Consider the following 22,139-nt stretch of genomic DNA (forward strand, 5'->3'; position numbering starts at 1 on the left):
ATATATATATACAGTAACAGTCAAAAGTTTGGACACACCTACTCATTCAAGGGTTTTTCTTTATTTTGACTATTTTCTACATTGTAAAATAATAGTGAAGACATCAAAACTATGAAATAACACATATGGAATCATGTAGTAACCAAAAAAGTGTTAAACAAATCAAAATATATTTTAGATTTTAGATTCTTCAAAGTAGCCACCCTTTGCCTTGATGACAGCTTTGCACACTCTTGGCATTCTCTCAACCAGCTTCACCTGGAATGCTTTTCCAACAGTCTTGAAGGAGTTCCCACATATGCTGAGCACTTGTTGGCTGCTTTTCCTTCGCTCTGCAGTCCAACTCATCCCAAACCATCTCAATTGTGTTGAGTTCAGGTGATTGTGGAGGCCAGGTCATCTGATGCAGCACTCTATCACTCTCCTTCTTGGTCAAATAACCCTTACACAGCCTGGAGGTGTGTTGGGTCATTGTCCTGTTGAAAAACAAATGATAGCCCCACTAAGCCCAAACCAGATGGGATGGCGTATCGCTGCAGAATGCTGTGGTAGCCATGCTGGTTAAGTGTGCCTTGAATTCTAAATAAATCACTGACAGTGTCACCAGCAAAGCACCCCCACACCATCACACCTCCTCCTCCATGCTTCACGGTGGGAACCACACATGCGGAGATCATCTGTTCACCTACTCTGCGTCTCACAAAGACACGGCGGTTGGTAGAAAAAATCTCAAATTTGGACTCATCAGACCAAAGGACAGATTTCCATCAGTCTAATGTCCATTGCTCGTGTTTCTTGGCCCAAGCAAGTATCTTCTTCTTATTGGTGTCCAGTCTCCTCTGAACAGTTGATGTTGAGATGTGTCTGTTCCCTGAACTCTGTGAAGCGTTTATTTGGGCTGCAATCTGAGGCTGGTAACTCTAATGAAATTATCCTCTGCAGCAGAGGTAACTCTGGGTCTTCCTTTCCTGTGGCGGTCCTCATGAGAGCCAGTTTCATCATAGTGCTTGATGGTTTTTGCGACTGCACTTGAAGAAACTTTCAAAGTTCTTGTCATTTTCCGGATTGACTGACCTTCATGTTTTAAAGTAATGATGGACTGTCGTTTCTCTTTGCTTATTTGAGCTGTTCTTACCATAATATAGTTACAATACGTAACCTTTTGGGCGATCCGACCAAATTCACATAGAAATGTGAGTTATAGATATGTCATTCTCATTGAAAGCAGGTGTAAGAAGCGGTAGATCTGTTCTATGTGCGCTATTCCTATGCTTCCTGTTCTTAAGTTTAGTTTTTGCGTCTTTTACTTTCGGTTTTGTACACCAGCTTCAAACAGCTGAAAATACAATATGTTTGGTTATGGAAAATATATAATCACAGCGCTACAATGATTCTCTACACAATGACTGCTTGTTTTGTCACATAAACTGAAATTAGGCTAACTATTAGAATTTTAGAAACCAGGAAATTAGTGGAGCGATTTCTGCATATTGCTCCTTTAAGTTGAAAGAAGCAACCTATTGTGAAAAAGGCCCCTGTTGACTGACAATGTTGTAGGCCTCATGGACTTTCATTAATGTGCGATATTCCACCTAGTCTCGCTGGAACCCTGGGAGTCCGAGGCTACGTTTTAGTTTTTTCTTTCTTTCTTTCTTTCTTTCTTTTCTTCTTCTTTCTAGTTTTCTTTCTCTTCTAATAGTATTCTTGTGTTGTGTACACCGGCATGAACAACTGACCAAATAAGTTCCTTTCCATGTTATTTGTTGTCACTGTAACGGCATTCAATCACAATTGGGTTACTGTATATGACCTTTTATAGAAGTCGCTGCTAATTAGCCTGCGTTTTGCTACGTCACGCTAAGCTAGTTAAGTTTATTAGCCTACATTTGGTACCTGAGTTAAATTATGTTCACAACTGAATCAAGTCTAAATCCTGCTGGAAAAAAAAACAGTATATACTAGAATGGTCTGGAGACCAGCCTTTGTTGTGTTTTCACTGGAGACCAGCCTCTGTTGTGTTTTGGACACATAAGCCTATGCTGGTCACCCACAAAACCAGCATCATCTGCCAGGGTTAGAAAAATGAATGAATGAATGAGACTACCTAAACCATCTAAACTGGAACAACCATTTCAGTAGCGGGTGCAATAAGTCCAACAGATTGGATTAGTTTAGAAAAATGTATGCTATTTATCTTTGTGTACCATGAAAGGTGAAATAAATACAATTGTGTAAATGTCTGGTAGTTATCTCTCTATTTTATTAAAGCCCTGGATAGCCCGACAGACACTATAAACAGGGCCCCTTGTGGGACCACAATTGCTTCGCAAGCACGTTCAGGATTTATTTAGGAATAAACTAGATATCCTAAATAGTGTTGTGTTTGCATTGGCTCATATGGGCTATGTAGCACTAACTCAGCCAGCCAGAAGTGCCTGTGGGTGAGGATGGGGGAGAGGTGACTGATCAATTGTCATCCAGGAGAGAGGTTTTATCTGAGCAGGGGTTGAAAATCATCAGTAAAATAGAAGAAAAAAAATGATTTATTAAAAAAGCTATAAAAATGCCATAAATCCAGCTCGGGTCTACACAATAGGTACAGGGTAACGTCCATGAATTTGTGGTAGCGTTAGCCAGCCCGAAGCCAGATAACATTATCATAACAATCAAACCTGAGGGATCTGGAGAAGGTCTGTATGGAGGAGTGGGCCAAAATCCCCGCTGCAGTGTGTGCAAACCTGGTCAAGACCTACAGGAAACGTATGATCTCTGTAATTGCAAACAAAGGTTTCTGTACCAAATATTAAGTTCTGCTTTTCTGATGTATCAAATACTTATGTCATGAAATAAAATGCAAATTAATTACTGAAAAATCATACAATGTGATTTTCTGAATTTTTGTTTTAGATTCCGTCTCTCACAGTTGAAGTGTACCTGTGATAAAAATTACAGACCTCTACATGGTTTGTAAGTAGGAAAACCTGCAAAATCGGCAGTGTATCAAATACTTGTTCTCCCCACTGTAAATGTTACCCAATGCTACACAATCGTTGCTCAAAATGTTGTTTGGCTAATACTTGGGGCCTCCCCCCCAAAAAAATGGGCCGGGGTGTTTGAAATGCCAGGGTCGATTTCTGATCCCAGACTGCCCCTTGCTACAATCATAAAGGAATACAGCAAGCCTTTTTCAATGAGTCTGTAGTACTTTTATCAGCCACAGGAGGTCACCTTAGATCTGATTCTTAGCATGACACTGTACTTAGCATCGACGGGGCTGTAGTGGAACAGGTTGAGAGCTTCAAGTTCCTTGGTGTCCACATCACCAACGAACTATCATGGTCCAAACACACCAAGACAGTCGTGAAGAGGGCACGACAAAGCCTATCCCCCTCAGGAGACTGAAAAGATTTGGCATGGGTCCTCAGATCCTCAAAAAATTCTACAGCTGCACCATCGAGAGCATCCTGACTGGTTGCAACACTTGGCCTCCGACCGCAAGGCACTACAGAGGGTAGTGCGTACGGCCCAGTACATCACTGGGGCCAAGCTTCCTGCCATCCAGGACCTCTATACCAGGCGGTGTCAGAGGAAAGCCCTCAAAATTGTCAAAGACTCCAGCCACCCTAGTCATAGACTGTTCTCTCTGCTACGACGGCAAGCGGTACCGGAGTGCAAGTCTAGGTCCAAAAGACTTCTCAACAGCTTCTACCCCCAAGCCATAAGACTCCTGAACAGCTAATCATGGCTACCCAGACTATTTGCACTGCCCCCCACCCCATCCTTTTACGCTGCTGCTACTCTGTTAATTATTTATGCATAGTCACTTTAACTCTGCCCACATGTACATATTACTTCAACTACCTCAACTAGCCAGTGCCCCCGCACATTGACTCTGCACCGGTACCCCCTGTATGTATAGCCTCCCTACTGTTATTTTATTTTACTTCTGCTCTTTTTTTCTCTAACACTTTTTTGTTGTTGTTTTATTTTTACTTTTTTGTTAAAAATAAATGCACTGTTGGTTAAGGGCTGTAAGTAAGCATTTCACTGTAATGTCTGCACCTGTTGTATTCGGCGCATGTGGCCAATAAAATTTGATTTGATTTGATTTGATTTACTACCACAGATGATTAGGGGAACTGCATGACTGTATTTTAGGTCATTACTTTAGCTCCTAATAGTTGCTCCTACTTATGGACAGATCTAGTATCAGCTTACTTAGTTAGGGGTTAAATGCAACTGACCTTTATTGTAGGCTACAGATGCGCATTGAGCGTGGGAAATGCGCTCTACAAATTACATATAATATTATTATTTTTTTATTACATCATGGCTAACTATCCAGTCACGGTAATGTTGTAATTTCTTTCTTTAAAAAAAAAAAAAAAAAGAAACGGAAAAGACTAATGATACGGGAACCTACAAAATACTTAATGTTACCTACAATGTTGATGTCACATGTCTTACTCATGGAGAAATACAAACCAGCAACAGATGCCAACACTTGCAATATGGAAGATGATGAGTCACTTCTCTTTCACGTTTATCTCTTGCCCTTTGGAAAAATACAGAATTCTCAAATTCTATATAGGAAATATTCCATAGGAAATATATTGCCCTAATAAAATAGCATACATGTTTAAACTATTCTAACGTGTAAAACATAGGCATGAATGTAAACAAGCAAGCACGTATCTTCACTCCCCAGTCATCATAGCTCTCCACTTTCTCCACTCTCCATTTTAAAAACTACACAAGTAAACGCTCTGACGCAGTGAGACGGCAACTTGATTCTTCTAGACTCTTTACTGTAACCAGCCAGTGTTCTTCCATGACGTCCAGGCAACCCTCCAGGAATATGGATGGCCTAACCTAGCCCACGGGGCGCGGCGTCACCATGGTAAAGAAAATCTTGGTCTATAAAGGAGACATTCTGGTTTATCTCCAAACATTATACATTTTTAGGTGGAAGAACGGAGCTGGTAGAGAACATTATACCATAAATGAACAATGGCGCCGACGAATGAGAGACATATGAACGGTATGTGGACTGCTATTTCACTTATTCCTGCATTATTACATGTTCATTAGGCTAATGCATGAGCATTTAATGGTATTGCAAATATATATTGACTATCATTAGTTATATCTTGAATTTAAATGTTTACTGTTCTCTCAAAATCAAAATCAAAGATGTGCACATTTCGACAGTGTTTTGCTGGAGAATAGAAGTTGTCACAATGCCTTTAGAATGGACTTACGTCAGTGTACTATAATGTCACCCAGATCCCTCTATCTGGTCGGGTCAGGTGTTACCTGTTCACGCGTTGCTCAGCGCCCAGTTCTCCGGAAGATGGGCAGTGGGGAAAGCCGGAAGATGGGCAAGGTGTCTCTCTGCGGAGGTATTGAATAGAATAGACCTTTGCAAAATAAGTAGATACAATTTACACTTAATTGTTTGAAATGCGTTAAAAAAAAAATATATATATATATATATATATATATATATATATATATATCAGTAGCCTAACTTGCTATGTTGGGGAAAGAAAGACAGATAAAGAAAGACCCGGTCTGTCACAGAACTCATAGCAAGATAGTCGGAACCAACTGTGCGCAGGAGCTGCAAGGTGCGCCACTAGCGCAGTAACTAGCTGTCTCATGCAGGCATGGTTCCATGATGCAGGTCACTGGACAGCGTCTGTAGTCTCTGACCTAACAGCCAATATGTTGAACGATTGTATCAATTTCAATGTTAGAATGTTTTATTGCGTATAGACTAAATATCAGCTGAAACAAAACATGCCACCTATTTGGATTCATTGCGTTATTCTGAACTGTAAATGCTAACAAAATGGCTGATATAATAGACTACTAAAGTTTAGGATTGATGAAATCCTCTACATGATGAAAATGCCCCAATAAAATTGCCTACATGCAAGTAGGTTATAATTAGTATCAGGTAGATGACAGTTATCCTGTCTGTCATTATTGTCTGAGTGTGGCCCGAATGGCAACCTATTCACCATATAGTGCACTACTTTAGACCAGGTCCATTTGAATTGCAGCCCCAGTCAGCGGTCAGTCAAGAAAGAGCGGTTGACATTCTTTAACACCCTTAGCCAACCCGAGACGCCAATAAATAAGGTTAAGCTTACAGAATGCGTCACAGCTGAAATAAGGTTTGAGTTACAGGTTGTTTCCCAAATGGCACCATATTCCCTATGTAGTGCACTAATGACCAGAGTCCCATGTTCAAAAGTAGTGCACAAGAATAGGGTGCCATTTGGGACTCAACTACAGTAGTGTTACAGCTGTATTAGTGTCACGGTTCCCTCAGACAGAACCCAGAAGCAGACCAGGACAAGGAGAGTTGAACGAAGGTGAGGGTTTATTACAGATTCAAAAAGGTGCAGAATAATCCAGGGAGCAGAGCGGGCGGCGTGGATGAGTTGTTGAGGGTGCAGTTGTTGGTCCAATGATGGCTCGGCAGCCGCCGACCATCAGGCAGAGGTAGGGTGAGGGTTCCGGACGAGTGACTGTAGATGGAACAAAAACGGAGGTAAGTCAACAATAAACCAACAAGGTACAAAACAACAAAACTAACGCTAGAAGCTCTAGGACTGATACTCTGATAAACCTACTGTTCATGGCTAACGATCCGGCAGGAACTGGATGTTAGGCCAGAGCCTAAGAAGGGTGATGATCAGGACCAGGTGTGCAGATTGCTGATGGGATGCAGGTGCGGAAATCAAGAGCGCTCCCCGGAGCGTTCCCGAACCCTCGGAAACTGGAGCTCACGAACAGAAACACTAGTCACCAGACAGGACCCGGCTCAGACTGCCGGGATCGTTACAGTACCCCCCTCCCGAAACGCCACCGGGCGGACTCCCCGGAGCGCCAGGATGGAGGCGGTAGAAGTCACTGATGAGATCCGCATCTAGGACCTGTCGCCGCGGAATCCAACTCCTCTCTTCAGGGCCATACCCCTCCCAGTCCACGAGATACTGGAAACCCCGGCCCCGCCGTCTGGAATCCATGATGCGACGCACCGTGTGGCAGGACCTCCGATCATCCGAGGAGGAGGAGGAGGAGGCGGAGGAGGCAACAGAGGACTGAGGAAGACAGGCTTGAGGCAGGAGACATGAAAGGTGGGATGGACTCTGAGCGTCCTCGGTAGTTTGAGTCGAACTGCCACTGGATTGATCACCTTCTCCACCACAAACGGACCAATGAACTTCGGTAACAACTTCCTAGACTCAGTCCGTAAACGGAAGATCCCGTGTGGCCAACCAAACCCTATCTCCGATGGTATAGGTGGGAGCGGGGATCCGGCTTGACGGTCGCCTGGAGCTGATACCGGTCCGAACCTCTAAGGAGTACCTTTCTGGCCCGATGCCAGGTCCGGTGGCAACGACGAATATGGGCCTGAACAGAAGGCACTGAGAGCTCCTTCTCCTGAGAAGGGAACAGGGGAGGTTGGTAGCCATACAGGCACTGGAAGGGAGACATCCCAGTGGCAGATGTAGGGAGAGTATTGTGGGCATACTCAACCCAAGGCAACTGAGAGACCCAGGAGGTGGGGTTGGAAGAGACCAGACAGCGTAGCGTGGATTCCATCTTCTGGTTGGCTCTCTCCGCCCTGACCATTGGATTGGGGGTGAAAACCAGATGTGAGACTGACTGTAGCTCCAATGGCCAAACAGAAGGACTTCCAGACAGCAGAGGTAAACTGAGGGCCACGGTCGGAAACGATATCACTGGGCAAACCGTGGACCCTGAAAACCTCCCCTAACCAGGATCTCGGACGTCTCCGAGGCAGAGGGAAGCTTGGCAATTGGCACAAAGTGGGCGAACTTGCTGAATCTGTCCACGATAGTCAGAACGGACCGTGTTCCCCTCAGAAGCGGGCAACCCAGTGACGAAGTCAGGGCCGGATGCGACCATGGTCGCGGGGAATAGGAAGGGGTGAAGTAGTCCAGAGCTGGGCCGATTGGTACTCTTATTCTGCGCGCACACTGGACAGGCAGCAACAAAACCCGAGTATCCTCGGCCATGGCAGGCCACCAAAAACGTCTGCGAAGAAACGCCATTGTCCGAGCCACGCCAGGGTGACAAGCCATCTTACTGGCGTGGGACCATTTGAGGACAGCAGGACAGAACCGACTCAGGCACAAACAACCGACCGGGTGGACCGTTACCGGGACCGGGCTGAGTCCGAAGGGCCGCCAGCACCTCCTCCTCAATCTTCCACATAACTGCTCCCACGACGCAGTTCGGGGGAGAATTGTCTCGGTCTTGGACCCACTCTCCTCCGTCTTGGAGAACATCCGGGACAAGGCGTCCGCCTTGCCGTTCTTAGATCCAGGTCGGAACGTCAGGCAAAACTTGAATCGTCCGAAAAACAACGCCACCTGGCCTGGCCGGGAGTTGAGGCGTTTAGCCGATTGCACGTAAGCAAGATTCTTGTGGTCAGTCCAGACAATAAACGGTTACTCCGCCCCCTCCAACCAGTGGCGCCACTCCTCCAAGGCAAGTTTCACCGCGAGAAGCTCCCGGTTACCCACATCGTAATTCCTCTCCGCAGGCGAAAGGCGACGAGAGTAGTAGGCGCAGGGATGGAGTTTACTGTCCGTGGAGCATCGCTGCGACAGGGATGGCGCCAACTCCCACATCAGACGCGGCGTCCACTTCAACGACAAACTGACGGGCCGTGTCCGGTTGAGAGAGAATCGGTGCGTTGGTGAATCGCCTCTTCAAATCCAGAAACGCTCGATCCGCCTCCGGATTCCACTTGAAGGTCCTGATACTGGAAGTCAAGGCAGTTAATGGAGCGGCCACACGGCTGTAATCCCCGGATGAATCTGCGGTAGAAATTCGCAAACCCCAAAAATCTCTGGAGCTGCAATCTCGTACCGGGCTGGGCCCATTCCAGAACCGCTCTAACCTTCTCCTGGTCCATCCTAATCTCTCCCTGGAGATGATGTACCCGAGAAAGGATGTCGTGTGGCGTGAAACTCGCACTTCTCGGCCTTCACGAACAGGCGATTCTCCAACAATCGCTGCAGAACCTGCCGGACATGCTGGACGTGGTCGGAAGGTTCCTTCGAGAAGATCAGAATGTCATCCAGGTAAACAAACACAAAGAGACCCGATCATATCTCTCAGGACGTCGTTCACCATACTCTGGAATACCGCTGGAGCATTGGTCAGTCCAAACGGCATCACCTGATACTCGAAGTGACCCATCGGTGTATTGAAACCCGTCCAACCACTCGTCCCCCTCTCTGATCCGGACCAGGTGATACGCATTGCGTAGGTCTAGCTTGGTGAACACCGTAGCACCCTGTAAGGAGTCGAAGGCAGAACTCATCAATGGCAGGGGATACTTGTTCTTGACCGTGATGTCATTCAACCCCCGATAATCAATACACGGTCGAAGAGAGCCATCCTTCTTACCCACAAAGAAGAATCCTGCCCCCAGGGTGATGACGAGGGACGAACGAGACCAGCAGCTAGGGACTCCTTGATGTAGGTCTCCAACGCCTCACGTTCAGGTCGGGAGATACTGTATAACCTTCCCTTGGGGTAGACAGCTCCAGGAACCAGGTTGATGGCACAATCATATGGTCGGTGGGGGAGGGAGTGACAGAGCCTTCTGCTTACTGAAAACTTCCCCCAAATCGTGATATGTCTCGGGAACCAGGGACAAATCTGGGGGTTTAGCCTCAATCACCTGACTGGGAACCGAATGGGGGCAGGCAGTCTTGAGACAGTTAGCATGACAATCAAGGCTCCAACTCGTTACCTTGCCCGTCACCCAATCGAACGTGGGATTGTGTTCCTTCAGCCAGGGGTATCCAAGGACCAGAGGAACATGGGAAGACGGCAGAATGAAGAATGAAATCATCTCAGAATGATTCCCCGACAACCGCATCTTAACCGGTTCAGTCCTCATCGTGATACGTGCCAGACTACTGCCGTTCAGAGTGGTCGCTTCAATGGCTTCCGGCAATTGCTCCTTGGAAAGCCCCAGCTGTTCCACCAACTCGGCATCAAGAAAGCTTCCACCGGCACCTGAATCGATAAAAGCGTTAAGCGCTAAGCTCTGATTCCTGTTCACAAGGGTAGCCGGGAAACGGGGTCTGACAGAGGTACTGAGAGGTTGAAACTGGCTCGCTAAAAGTCCTCCCAACTTTAGCGAGCCGGGCAGTTTGACGACCGCCGGGAACAAGTGGAGATGTAATGTCCCGAGCTACCACAGTAGAGGCAGCAGTTGGTCTTACGTCTATGTTGACGCTCCTCCTTGGTTAACCCGTGCCGCCCCCACTTGCATGGGTTCAGAATCGGGAGAGAGGACCTCTCCACTAATCCATTGTGGTGGAGAATGATCGACGTGTTCTGGTCCACCACCCGACCCGACTGGGAACTGAGAAGCTGATCGATTGGGACGGACCCCATTGCTTCTCCCTCCTTCGCTCTCGGACTCGATTATCCACCCGAATAGACAAGGCTACCAAGCTGTCCAGGTCACTAGGCTCCGGATAGGGAGATCAACTCATCCTTGAGCTGCTCCGACAGACCCTGGTAAAAGGCCGCTTGCAGAGACTCCTCGTTCCACCCACTCTCCACCGCCAACGTCTTGAACTCGATCACGAAGTCGGCCCACGCTGCGAGTTCCTTGGTGAAGCGAAAACAGAGCGCCTAGCTGCGTCCCTCCCTCGGACGGAATGGTCGAAGAGCTTCTCATCTCGGCCGTGAACCCCTGGTATGAAGCCATGCAGGGGTCTTGTCGTTCCCAAACGGCTGAAGCCCACTCCAGCGCTCGACCACGCAGCAACGCAATCACAAAGGCTATCCCTAGCCTTGTCTGTGGCATAAGAGTAGGGCTGTAGATCGAACACTAATCCACACTGCATAAGGAAGGGACGGCATCTTCCCAGCTCCCCCTCATATCTATCCGGCGTCGGAACCTCGGGCTCACGGAAGGACACAGCTCCAGAAGCGGCAGGCGAGATGGGTGAAACGGTAGTGGATCCTCCACCGGAAACTTGGCGTTGGTTCTGGACCTCCGTCAGACCGGTAGAAAGGTTCGAACTGACAACGCGATCTCCTGTAGTACCGTGCTATGATGGCCCAACATCTTCTCCTGATGGTAATGGCATGGCGAACAGAGTCCAGGTCCGCTGGGTTCATTACTGGCGGATCGTTCTGTCACGGTTCCCTCAGACAGAACCCAGAAGCAGACCAGGACAAGGAGAGTTGAACGAAGGTGAGGGTTTATTACAGATTCAAAAAGGTGCAGAATAATCCAGGGAGCAGAGCGGGCGGCGTGGATGAGTTGTTGAGGGTGCAGTTGTTGGTCCAATGATGGCTCGGCAAGCCGACCATCAGGCAGAGGTAGGGTGAGGGTTCCGGACGAGTGACTGTAGATGGAACAAAAACGGAGGTAAGTCAACAATAAACCAACAAGGTACAAAACAACAAAACTAACGCTAGAAGCTCTAGGACTGATACTCTGATAAACCTACTGTTCATGGCTAACGATCCGGCAGGGAACTGGATGTTGGCCAGAGCCTAAGAAGGGTGATGATCAGGACCAGGTGTGCAGATTGCTGATGGGATGCAGGTGCGGAAATCAAGAGCGCTCCCCGGAGCGTTCCCGAACCCTCGGGAAACTGGAGCTCACGAACAGAAACACTAGTCACCAGACAGGACCCGACTCAGACTGCCGGGATCGTTACAATTAGAGGTGGCAGTCTGACTAAAAGTGTCTGCTAAATGGCATATTATTATTATTATTATTATTATTATTATTATTATTACTATGATACGAGTCTGACACTGATGACATCTTGGCTATATAAGAAGTGTGATGTAAGCACATCGTCATGTATGATCAGAGACTCAACTGAGAGGGAAAAGTACTATCTTCTATGAGGAAGAGAGGTTTACAGGAAACATTACGGACACTTGTTTAGTCCTAAACCTGTGTGTACTCCTATTTCCCTGTCTCGATTGGCATGACAACAACCATAGGTGTTGGCAAGACGTCACAAAAGTTATCTGGATCTTCAACCAGGCTAATATGGGACCAGATCTGGAACCAGGTTAATATGGGAGTAGATCTGGAACCAAGCTAATATGGGACCAGATCTGGAACCAGTCTAATATGGGACCAGATCTGGAACCAGTCTAATATGGGACCAGATCTGGAACCTGGCTAATATGGGACCAGATCTGGAACCAGTCTAATATGGGACCAGATCTGGAACCAGGCTAATATGGGACCAGATCTGGAACCAGGCTAATATGGGACCAGATCTGGAACCAGGCTAATATGGGATTAGATCTGGAACCAGGCTAATATGGGACCAGATCTGGAACCAAGCTAATATGGGACCAGATCTGGAACCAGTCTAATATGGGACCAGATCTGGAACCAGTCTAATATGGGAGTAGATCTGGAACCAGTCTAATATGGGAGTAGATCTGGAACCAGTCTAATATGGGACCAGATCTGGAACCAGGCTAATATGGGACCAGATCTGGAACCAGGCTAATATGGGACCAGATCTGGAACCAGGCTAATATGGGACCAGATCTGGAACCAGGCTAATATGGGAGTAGATCTGGAACCAGGCTAATATGGGACCAGATCTGGAACCAGGCTAATATGGGACCAGATCTGGAACCAGGCTAATATGGGACCAGATCTGGAACCAAGCTAATTTGGGACCAGATCTGGAACCAAGCTAATTTGGGACCAGATCTGGAACCAGGTTAATATGGGTCCAGATCTGGAACCAGGTTAATATGGGACCAGATCTGGAACCAGGTTAATATGGGACCAGATCTGGAACCAAGCTAAATTGGGACCAGATCTGGAACCAGGCTAATATGGGAGTAGATCTGGAACCAGGCTAATATGGGACCAGATCTGGAACCAGGCTAATATGGGACCAGATCTGGAACCAGGCTAATATGGGACCAGATCTGGAACCAAGCTAAATTGGGACCAGATCTGGAACCAGGTTAATATGGGACCAGATCTGGAACCAGGCTAATATGGGACCAGATCTGGAACTAGGCTAATATGGGACCAGATCTGGAACCAGGCTAATATGGGACCAGATCTGGAACCAGGTTAATTTGGGACCAGATCTGGAACCAGCCTAATTTAGGACCAGATCTGGAACCAGCCATCTAACCTGTTGATATCTATCACTTTCTCTGACCCAGAGGCCCCTTTAGTCTGCAATGAAGTGCATTCAAGAAGAACTCTTGACAAAGTATTGACTGACACCAAAATGGTACGCAGCATCATCTGGAACATTCACGTTGTGCTACCATTTCTGTCAAGTCATCTACACGTAACATTTTTGATGCATACGTTCGATAAATCCAACGTATGCGCCACACAGAACGTACCGCAACTGCCTCTGCAACGCAATGCTGCAAGACAAACGCTGCGTTCCAAAACGCAACGACGTTATCGGTGTGATCGAGGCGTTAGCCTACCTGAACTTTCGCTATCAGTTGTGAAAGAACATGGAATTATTCATGTACCTGTTCAAATGTGTTCAACGTCTTACTGTGCATTTTAAAAAACAGCTCTTGACAAACTGTCTGTCAACTGTTCTTGACAATGTATTGACACCACCAGAGACCAGCAGAACTGTATTATCTGCCATTTTCTCTGACCCAGAGAGCCCTAGTCAGCTGTAGTCAGGCTATGACTCTACCGTATGTACCTGTTCAAGTGTGTTGTCCAATCAAGTGCTTTTTTATCACCAGCTGTTGACAATGTATTGACACTACCGTGAACTGTTGAACCACCAGAGACTCCTAGTAAGGCCCCAGCAAGAGAGACCACCAGAACCATTTATGAACTGAGCTGTAAACTCTATCTGACCCTCTATCGGACCCCCAGAGACCTCTGGTATTGACATTACTGTCTGTTCTCTTCTACCCCCCAGAGATCTCTGGTATTGACATTACTGTCTGTTCTCTCCTACCCCCAGAGACCTCTAGTAAGGCCCCAGCGAGCCCTGCGGAGCCCAAGGGGAAGCGGCCCCCAGTGCTTGTGGATGGGGTGACTCTGAACGGCCCCACGCTGGACATCCGGGAAGCAGAGAGCTTCCTCAGAGACGCCATGCCCATCATCATGGAGGAGGCCGTCTGGAAGGCTACTGACGTCAAGGAGAAGGTAAACATCTCTTTTCCAATTCTTTCGCACACCACGCACTTCCAGCCCCAGGATGCATAAAGGAAAATTAGATCTGTTGTGAAGTATAGCAGAATATCTGTATGCTGGAGTTTATTTTTCAAACTATAGGAAATGGACCTGTATAAGAGTTTGTCAGGTAAATTGCTACCCAGACTATTTGCATTGACGTCGCTGCTACTTGCTGTTTATTATCAATGCGTAGTCACTTTACCCCTACCTACATGTACATATTACCTCATTTACCTGGACTAACCTGTACCCCGCACATTGGCTCGGTACCGGTACCCCTGTATATAACCTCCCTATATAACCGGAGTGCCAAGTCTAGGTCCAAAAGACTTCTCAACAGCTTCTACCCCCAAGCCATAAGACTCCTGAACAGCTAATCATGGCTACCCGGAATATTTGCACTGCCCCCCCACCCCATCCTTTTTACGCTGCTGCTACTCTGTTAAGTATTTATGCATAGTCACTTTAACTCTACCCACATGTACATATTACCTCAACTACCTCAACTAGCCGGGTGCCCCCGCACATTGACTATGCAACGGTACCCCCTGTATATATAGCCTCCCTACTGTCACTTTATTTTACTGTATATATAGCCTCCCTACTGTCACTTTATTTTACTTCTGCTCTTTTTTTTCTCAACACTTTTTTGTTGTTGTTTTATTCTTACTTTTTTTGTTTAAAATAAATGCACTGTTGGTTAAGGGCTGTAAGTAAGCATTTCACTGTAATGTCTGCACCTGTTGTATTCGGCGCATGTGACCAATAAAATTTGATTTGATTTGATTTGATTTGATATTGATACTTTATTGTTGCTTCTTTATTTTTTACTTTAGTTTTATTTAGTAAATATTTTCTTAACTCTTATTTTTCTTAAAACTCCATTGTTGGAGAAAGGGCTTGTAAGTAAGCATTTCACGGTGAGGTCTACACCTGTTGTATTCTGCGCATGTGACAAATACCGTTTTGATTTGATTTATATACTGTATATATGTTCTTTACGGATGGTGAATAGGCCAAGGTAGTTTGTCTGACGTCAAGGATAAGGTAACTAGCTAGCCTGTTAGCCCTATTGACTTACTATGGGCTTGCGATCTCCAACACTACAGTGGGTATTGTAGGTAGGTAAACATGCCAAAAATTAATACAGCATGTATTCATTAACGTATCAAGATAAAATATTGTAGTCAGGCAACACGTGACATGTGAATAGTCAACATTTCATTCCAAAGTCGGGAGTGTATTTTCTCTCGCTTCAGCTCAGAAATGTTGCGTAATTTTTAACGTGGTTGCGTCATATTTCTGTGGATACTTTCCGTTGAAGCTTGCATCAATGCATGCTTCTAAATATGTACAAACGGAGTACGCATTCGGGAAGTGCCTTCCGTGCTCCGTTTGACAAACTTTGATTTGGACTCATGCTCCGACCCTCCCGCGCTCTAATTTGCATGCTCGGAGCACGGTGGTATGCATTTTGAGAAACACCCGAAGTCTATTTCCTTCTCTCCCATATAACAGGTGTGCGAGTGGCGCTCTCCGGAGCAGCTGAAGGACCTATTAGATCTGGAGCTGAGGGAAGGAGGCGAGGCACACCCCCAGATACTGCAGCGCTGTCGGGATGCCATCCGATACAGTGTCAAGACCGGTAAGGACCCAGCTCAACCCTGACTTAAACTCTAACCCCCGGACCTCAGCCAAACCCTGACTCAAACCCCCCCCCCCATCCAAACCCTGACTTTCAAAACTCGGACTCTTTAAAATATACATTTACATTACATTTACATTTACCACTGAACTTCATCCCAAACTCTAACCCTCTAACTCTCCAGCCCAGAGTCTCTCTCAGTGTCAAGACTGGTAGGAAACAGCTCAACCCTAACCCCCATGCAGCCAATCCCTAACCTTCAAAACCCCCAGCCAAACCACACATGTAAAACCCCTGTCAACCAGGTCTGTCAACCAACTAACCTTCAAACTCTCCAGCCCAGACTCCCTCAAACCCCCCAGTCGGCTACCATTACATCATTAACTAGCTAGACCCTAGTTAGCCACCCTCACTGTACTGCACTCACGCTAGCTACTGGATAATACAGGCTATAGCCATATCATGGCTAACTAGACCCGAAAGTTAGCTACCATTAGGGTAGGGTTACAGTTAGCTACCATTAGGGTGGGTTTACAGTTAGCTACCATTAGGGTAGGGTTAATGTTAGCTACCATTAGGGTAGGGTTAAAGTTAGCTACCATTAGGGTAGGGTTAAAGTTAGCTACCATTAGGGTAGGGTTAATGTTAGCTACCATTAGGGTAGGGTTAAAGTTAGCTACCATTAGGGTAGGGTTAATGTTAGCTACCATTAGGGTAGGGTTAATGTTAGCTACCATTAGGGTAGGGTTAAAGTTAGCTACCATTAGGGTAGGGTTAATGTTAGCTACCATTAGGGTAGGGTTAATGTTAGCTACCATTAGGGTAGGGTTAAAGTTAGCTACCATTAGGGTAGGGTTAATGTTAGCTACCATTAGGGTAGGGTTAATGTTAGCTACCATTAGGGTATGGTTAAAGTTAGCTATCATTAGGGTAGGGTTAAAATTAGCTACCATTAGGGTAGGGTTAAAGTTAGCTACCATTAGGGTAGGGTTAAAGTTAGCTACCATTAGGGTAGGGTTAATGTTAGCTACCATTAGGGTAGGGTTAATGTTAGCTACCATTAGGGTATGGTTAAAGTTAGCTATCATTAGGGTAGGGTTAAAATTAGCTACCATTAGGGTAGGGTTAAAGTTAGCTACCATTAGGGTAGGGTTAAAGTTAGCTACCATTAGGGTAGGGTTAAAGTTAGCTACCATTAGGGTAGGGTTAAAGTTAGCTACCATTAGGGTAGGGTTAAAGTTAGCTACCATTAGGGTAGGGTTAATGTTAGCTACCATTAGGGTAGGGTTAAAGTTAGCTACCATTAGGGTAGGGTTAAAGTTAGCTACCATTAGGGTAGGGTTAAAGTTAGCTACCATTAGGGTAGGGTTAATGTTAGCTACCATTAGGGTATGGTTAAAGTTAGCTATCATTAGGGTAGGGTTAAAATTAGCTACCATTAGGGTAGGGTTAAAGTTAGCTACCATTAGGGTAGGGTTAAAGTTAGCTACCATTAGGGTAGGGTTAATGTTAGCTACCATTAGGGTAGGGTTAAAGTTAGCTACCATTAGGGTAGGGTTAAAGTTAGCTACCATTAGGGTAGGGTTAATGTTAGCTACCATTAGGGTAGGGTTAAAGTTAGCTACCATTAGGGTAGGGTTAATGTTAGCTACCATTAGGGTAGGGTTAATGTTAGCTACCATTAGGGTAGGGTTAAAGTTAGCTACCATTAGGGTAGGGTTAATGTTAGCTACCATTAGGGTAGGGTTAATGTTAGCTACCATTAGGGTATGGTTAAAGTTAGCTATCATTAGGGTAGGGTTAAAATTAGCTACCATTAGGGTAGGGTTAAAGTTAGCTACCATAGGGTAGGGTTAATGTTAGCTACCATTAGGGTAGGGTTAAAGTTAGCTACCATTAGGGTAGGGTTAAAGTTAGCTACCATTAGGGTAGGGTTAATATTAGCTACCATTAGGGTAGGGTTAATATTAGCTACCATTAGGGTAGGGTTAAAGTTAGCTACCATTAGGGTAGGGTTAATGTTAGCTACCATTAGGGTAGGGTTAATATTAGCTACCATTAGGGTAGGGTTAAAGTTAGCTACCATTAGGGTAGGGTTAATGTTAGCTACCATTAGGGTAGGGTTAAAGTTAGCTACCATTAGGGTAGGGTTAAAGTTAGCTACCATTAGGGTAGGGTTAAAGTTAGCTACCATTAGGGTAGGGTTAAAGTTAGCTACCATTAGGGTAGGGTTAATGTTAGCTACCATTAGGGTAGGGTTAATGTTAGCTACCATTAGGGTAGGGTTACTGTACTAAATGACCCTTACAGTCATGCGTGCATACATTTTACATATGGGTGGCCCTGGGAATCGAACCCACAATCCTGCCGTTGGAAAGCACCATGCTCTACCAACTGTACTCACGCTAGCTACACTAACTGATATCCTATCCAAGCTAGGTTGTAAACCATCAAGCTAGCGACAGCAGCTCCCACCCTTCCCCCAGCGCTGTCCTATCCAAGCTAGGTTGTAAACCATCAAGCTAGCGACAGCAGCTCCCACCCTTCCCCCAGCGCTGTCCTATCCAAGCTAGGTTGTAAACCATCAAGCTAGCGACTGTAGCCCATCCTTAATAACCCTCCCAGCCCCTTAAACCTCCCAGCCCCTGACATCTGAGCTGCTGTGTCCTGCACCAAGTGACCCCCACCTTGCCTCGTCCAGCCTGACCCCAAATACGATATGATGTACTTTAAATAGAAACAGCGGCACAGTAAACAGGGCTAGCTGGCACACTCCGCATCTCACGTATCAATTTATGTGTCAGGAATAGCAGTCGGTCGGGAATAGACTGAGAGATGTTGCTTGGTGCCAGTGGATGCAGCATAGTGCACGTTAAGCATCTCTGTTTACATATGTGACCGATAGGAGTTTGAATCCCAGGTTCTGCTGTGAATCCACAAGACTTTGCTAGCCTGTCGAGCTAAAGCCTTTACAGATGTATGATCTTAATTTGATCACTCTTTTGTTGCTGAGAATCATTCTGCACTGCAGAAATGCAGATGAGCTTCATGATTTACATAAATTCAGTGAAAACCCACACTAACACACGGTTATATTAACATTATTCCACTTTTTATGTAGCCTAACTTTGGCTAGCTAAAAGCCTAACCACCGATCAAATCCTGTTGCTGCAGGCATATTTTGCTGCGACAATACAATCTGTAGGTTCTGATTAGGGTTGCAAAATTCCAGTAACTTTCCCAACATTCCCAGCTTTTCCAGAAATCCTGGTTGGGAGTATCTGGATTTCTTGCTTATTCTCTCCTGATCCTGGGAATCTTCCGACCAGGGTAGGGTTAATGTTAGCTACCATTAGGGTAGGGTTAAAGTTAGCTACCATTAGGGTAGGGTTAATGTTAGCTACCATTAGGGTAGGATTAAAGTTAGCTACCATTAGGGTAGGGTTAAAGTTAGCTACCATTAGGGTAGGGTTAAAGTTAGCTACCATTAGGGTAGGGTTAAAGTTAGCTACCATTAGGGTAGGGTTAAAGTTAGCTACCATTAGGGTAGGGTTAAAGTTAGCTACCATTAGGGTAGGGTTAAAGTTAGCTATTAGGGTAGGGTTAATGTTAGCTACCATTAGGGTAGGGTTAAAGTTAGCTACCATTAGGGTAGGGTTAAAGTTAGCTACCATTAGGTTAGGGTTAATGTTAGCTACCATTAGGGTAGGGTTAAAGTTACCGATATAAAGTAACCGATATCCTATCCAAGCTAGGTTGTAAACCATCAAGCTAGCGACAGTAGCTCCCACCCTTCCCCCAGCGCTGTCCTATCCAAGCTAGGTTGTAAACCATCAAGCTAGCGACAGTAGGTCCCACCCTTCCCCCAGCGCTGTCCTATCCAAGCTAGGTTGTAAACCAGGGGTGTCAAACTCATTTTAGCTCAGGGGCCACATGGAGGAAAATCTATTCCCAAGTGGGCCGGACCGGAAAAATCATGGTATATATAACTTAAAAACAACAACTTCAGATTGTTTTCTTTTTTTAAATACGATCAACATACAACATAAAGCTGGAGCCTGAGGACAGTGTGTCCAAAATAGTACAAGCACAACTTCACTATTAATCATAAAACACATCAAGTTTATTTGAAAATTCTAAAGAAAAAGAACACACAAACACACAATGCCTCAGTGATTAACAGAACTGTTTCACAGATCACAGAACTATATCAGGGTGTCATTTCTCAGGCAGAAATGTAGATAAAAATAATGAAATCCTGTTCCCCAAACAAGTGCAAGAACCACAGAGTCAAGAATAGGTTAAATATACAAATAAAATAAAATCAATTAAAAACAATAGCACATCAACATAAAAACATAAAGCTGGAGCCTGAGGACAGTGTCCAAAAGCACAACATCACTATTAATCATAAAACACCTCAAGTTATTTGAAAGTTCTGAGGACAAAGAACACACAAACACACAATGCCTCAGTGATTAACAGAACTGTTTCACAGATCACAGAACTATATCAGGGTGTCATTTCTCAGGCAGAAATGTAGATAAAAATAATGAAATCCTGTTCCCCAAACAAGTGCAAGAACCACAGAGTCAAGAATAGGTTAAATATACAAATAAAATAAAATCAATTAAAAACAATAGCACATCAACATAAAAACATATAAACATAAAGCTGGAGCCTGAGGACAGTGTCCAAAAGCACAACATCACTATTAATCATAAAACACCTCAAGTTTATTTGAAAGTTCTGAGGACAAAGAACACACAAACACACAATGCCTCAGTGATTAACAGAACTGTTTCACAGATCACAGAACTATATCAGGGTGTCATTTCTCAGGCAGAAATGTAGATAAAAATAATGAAATCCTGTTCCCCAAACAAGTGCAAGAACCACAGAGTCAAGAATAGATTAAATATACAAATAAAATAAAATCAATTAAAAACAATAGCACATCAACATAAAAACATATAAACATAAAGCTGGAGCCTGAGGACAGTGTCCAAAAGCACAACATCACTATTAATCATAAAACACCTCAAGTTATTTGAAAGTTCTGAGGACAAAGAACACACAAACACACAATGCCTCAGTGATTCACAGAAGTATATCACAGATCACAGAACTATATCAGGGTGTCATTTCTCAGGCAGAAATGTAGATAAAAATAATGAAATCCTGTTCCCCAAACAAGTGCAAGAACCACAGAGTCAAGAATAGGTTAAATATACAAATAAAATAAAATCAATTAAAAACAATAGCACATCAACATAAAAACATATAAACATAAATCTGAAAGCGTTGCTCAAACTCCCGTAACAGTCCCGTTATTTTATCTTTGAACCGCTTCATGTCTGCCACATGTTGGGTCGCGCACACATTTTTCAGACAGGGGAAGTGAGCTGCATCACCACCGGCAAGTTGCGTCTCCCACAATGACAGCTTCAACTTGAAAGAACGTATGCTGTCATAATACTGCGTGACAACTTTGTTGCGCCCTTGCAGCTGTTTGTTCAAGTTATTCAGGTGCTCTGTAACATCCACCATAAATGCAAGGTCCTGCATCCATTCTGCGGAATGAAATTCTAACACTGGTTTGCCCTTTTCTTCCATGAACTGTTCAATTTCTTCTCGTAAATCAAAGAAACGCCTCAGCACAGCACCTCGGCTTAACCATCTTACCTCAGTGTGGTATGGCAGGCCATAGATGTGGTCTTTCTCTCTGAGAAGGCTGTCAAACTGACGGTGATTCAGGCTTCTGGATCGGATGAAATTAACAGTTTGGATAACCACCTTCATGACGTTATCCATCTTTAATGACTTGCAACACAAAGCCTCCTGGTGCAAAATACAGTGAAAAGTCTAAAAATCACGTCCTCCATTTGCAGATTGCACTTTCTCTCTGAACTTTGTCACAACGCCTGCTTTTTTTCCCGATCATTGAGGGCGCACCATCTGTAGCCAGGCTGACAGCGCGGGACCAGTCCACTCCGACCCTGTCCAGCGCACCCGACGAGTGCGGTAAAAATATCAGCTGCTGTCGTTGTATCTGTCATCGGCACCAACTCCACGAACTCCTCGGTGACGGTCAATGTGTCATCAACTCCGCGGATGAAAATGGCCAGTTGTGCAACATCTGTAATGTCCGTGCTTTCATCAATTGCAACCGAAAACGCAATAAATGACTTTACTTTTTGCTTCAACTGGCTGTCCAAATCCACTGAAAGATCGGAAATCCTGTCTGCAACTGTG

General features: G+C 45.2%; 1 protein-coding gene across 2 annotated transcripts in view; it reads left to right on the plus strand.

Annotated features, from left to right (window-relative positions):
• Positions 1–4,760: 4,760 nt before the first annotated feature.
• Positions 4,761–22,139, plus strand: part of LOC121542582 (acidic amino acid decarboxylase GADL1-like) — a 36,232-nt gene continuing 18,853 nt past the window's right edge. The window contains exons 1-3 of one of the 2 annotated variants that reach the window (XM_041852005.2): positions 4,761–5,041; positions 14,025–14,209; positions 15,758–15,884. In XM_041852005.2, the coding sequence (XP_041707939.1) occupies positions 5,011–5,041; positions 14,025–14,209; positions 15,758–15,884 (343 nt within the window). In that variant the 5' untranslated portion in view covers positions 4,761–5,010. Of the gene's footprint in view, positions 5,042–5,338; positions 5,403–14,024; positions 14,210–15,757; positions 15,885–22,139 lie in introns of those variants that run through there. The other variant, XM_041852004.1, reaches the window with a different exon arrangement.

This window comes from Coregonus clupeaformis, unplaced genomic scaffold (assembly GCF_020615455.1).
Source record: "Coregonus clupeaformis isolate EN_2021a unplaced genomic scaffold, ASM2061545v1 scaf0486, whole genome shotgun sequence".
Lineage (NCBI taxonomy): Eukaryota > Metazoa > Chordata > Actinopteri > Salmoniformes > Salmonidae > Coregonus > Coregonus clupeaformis.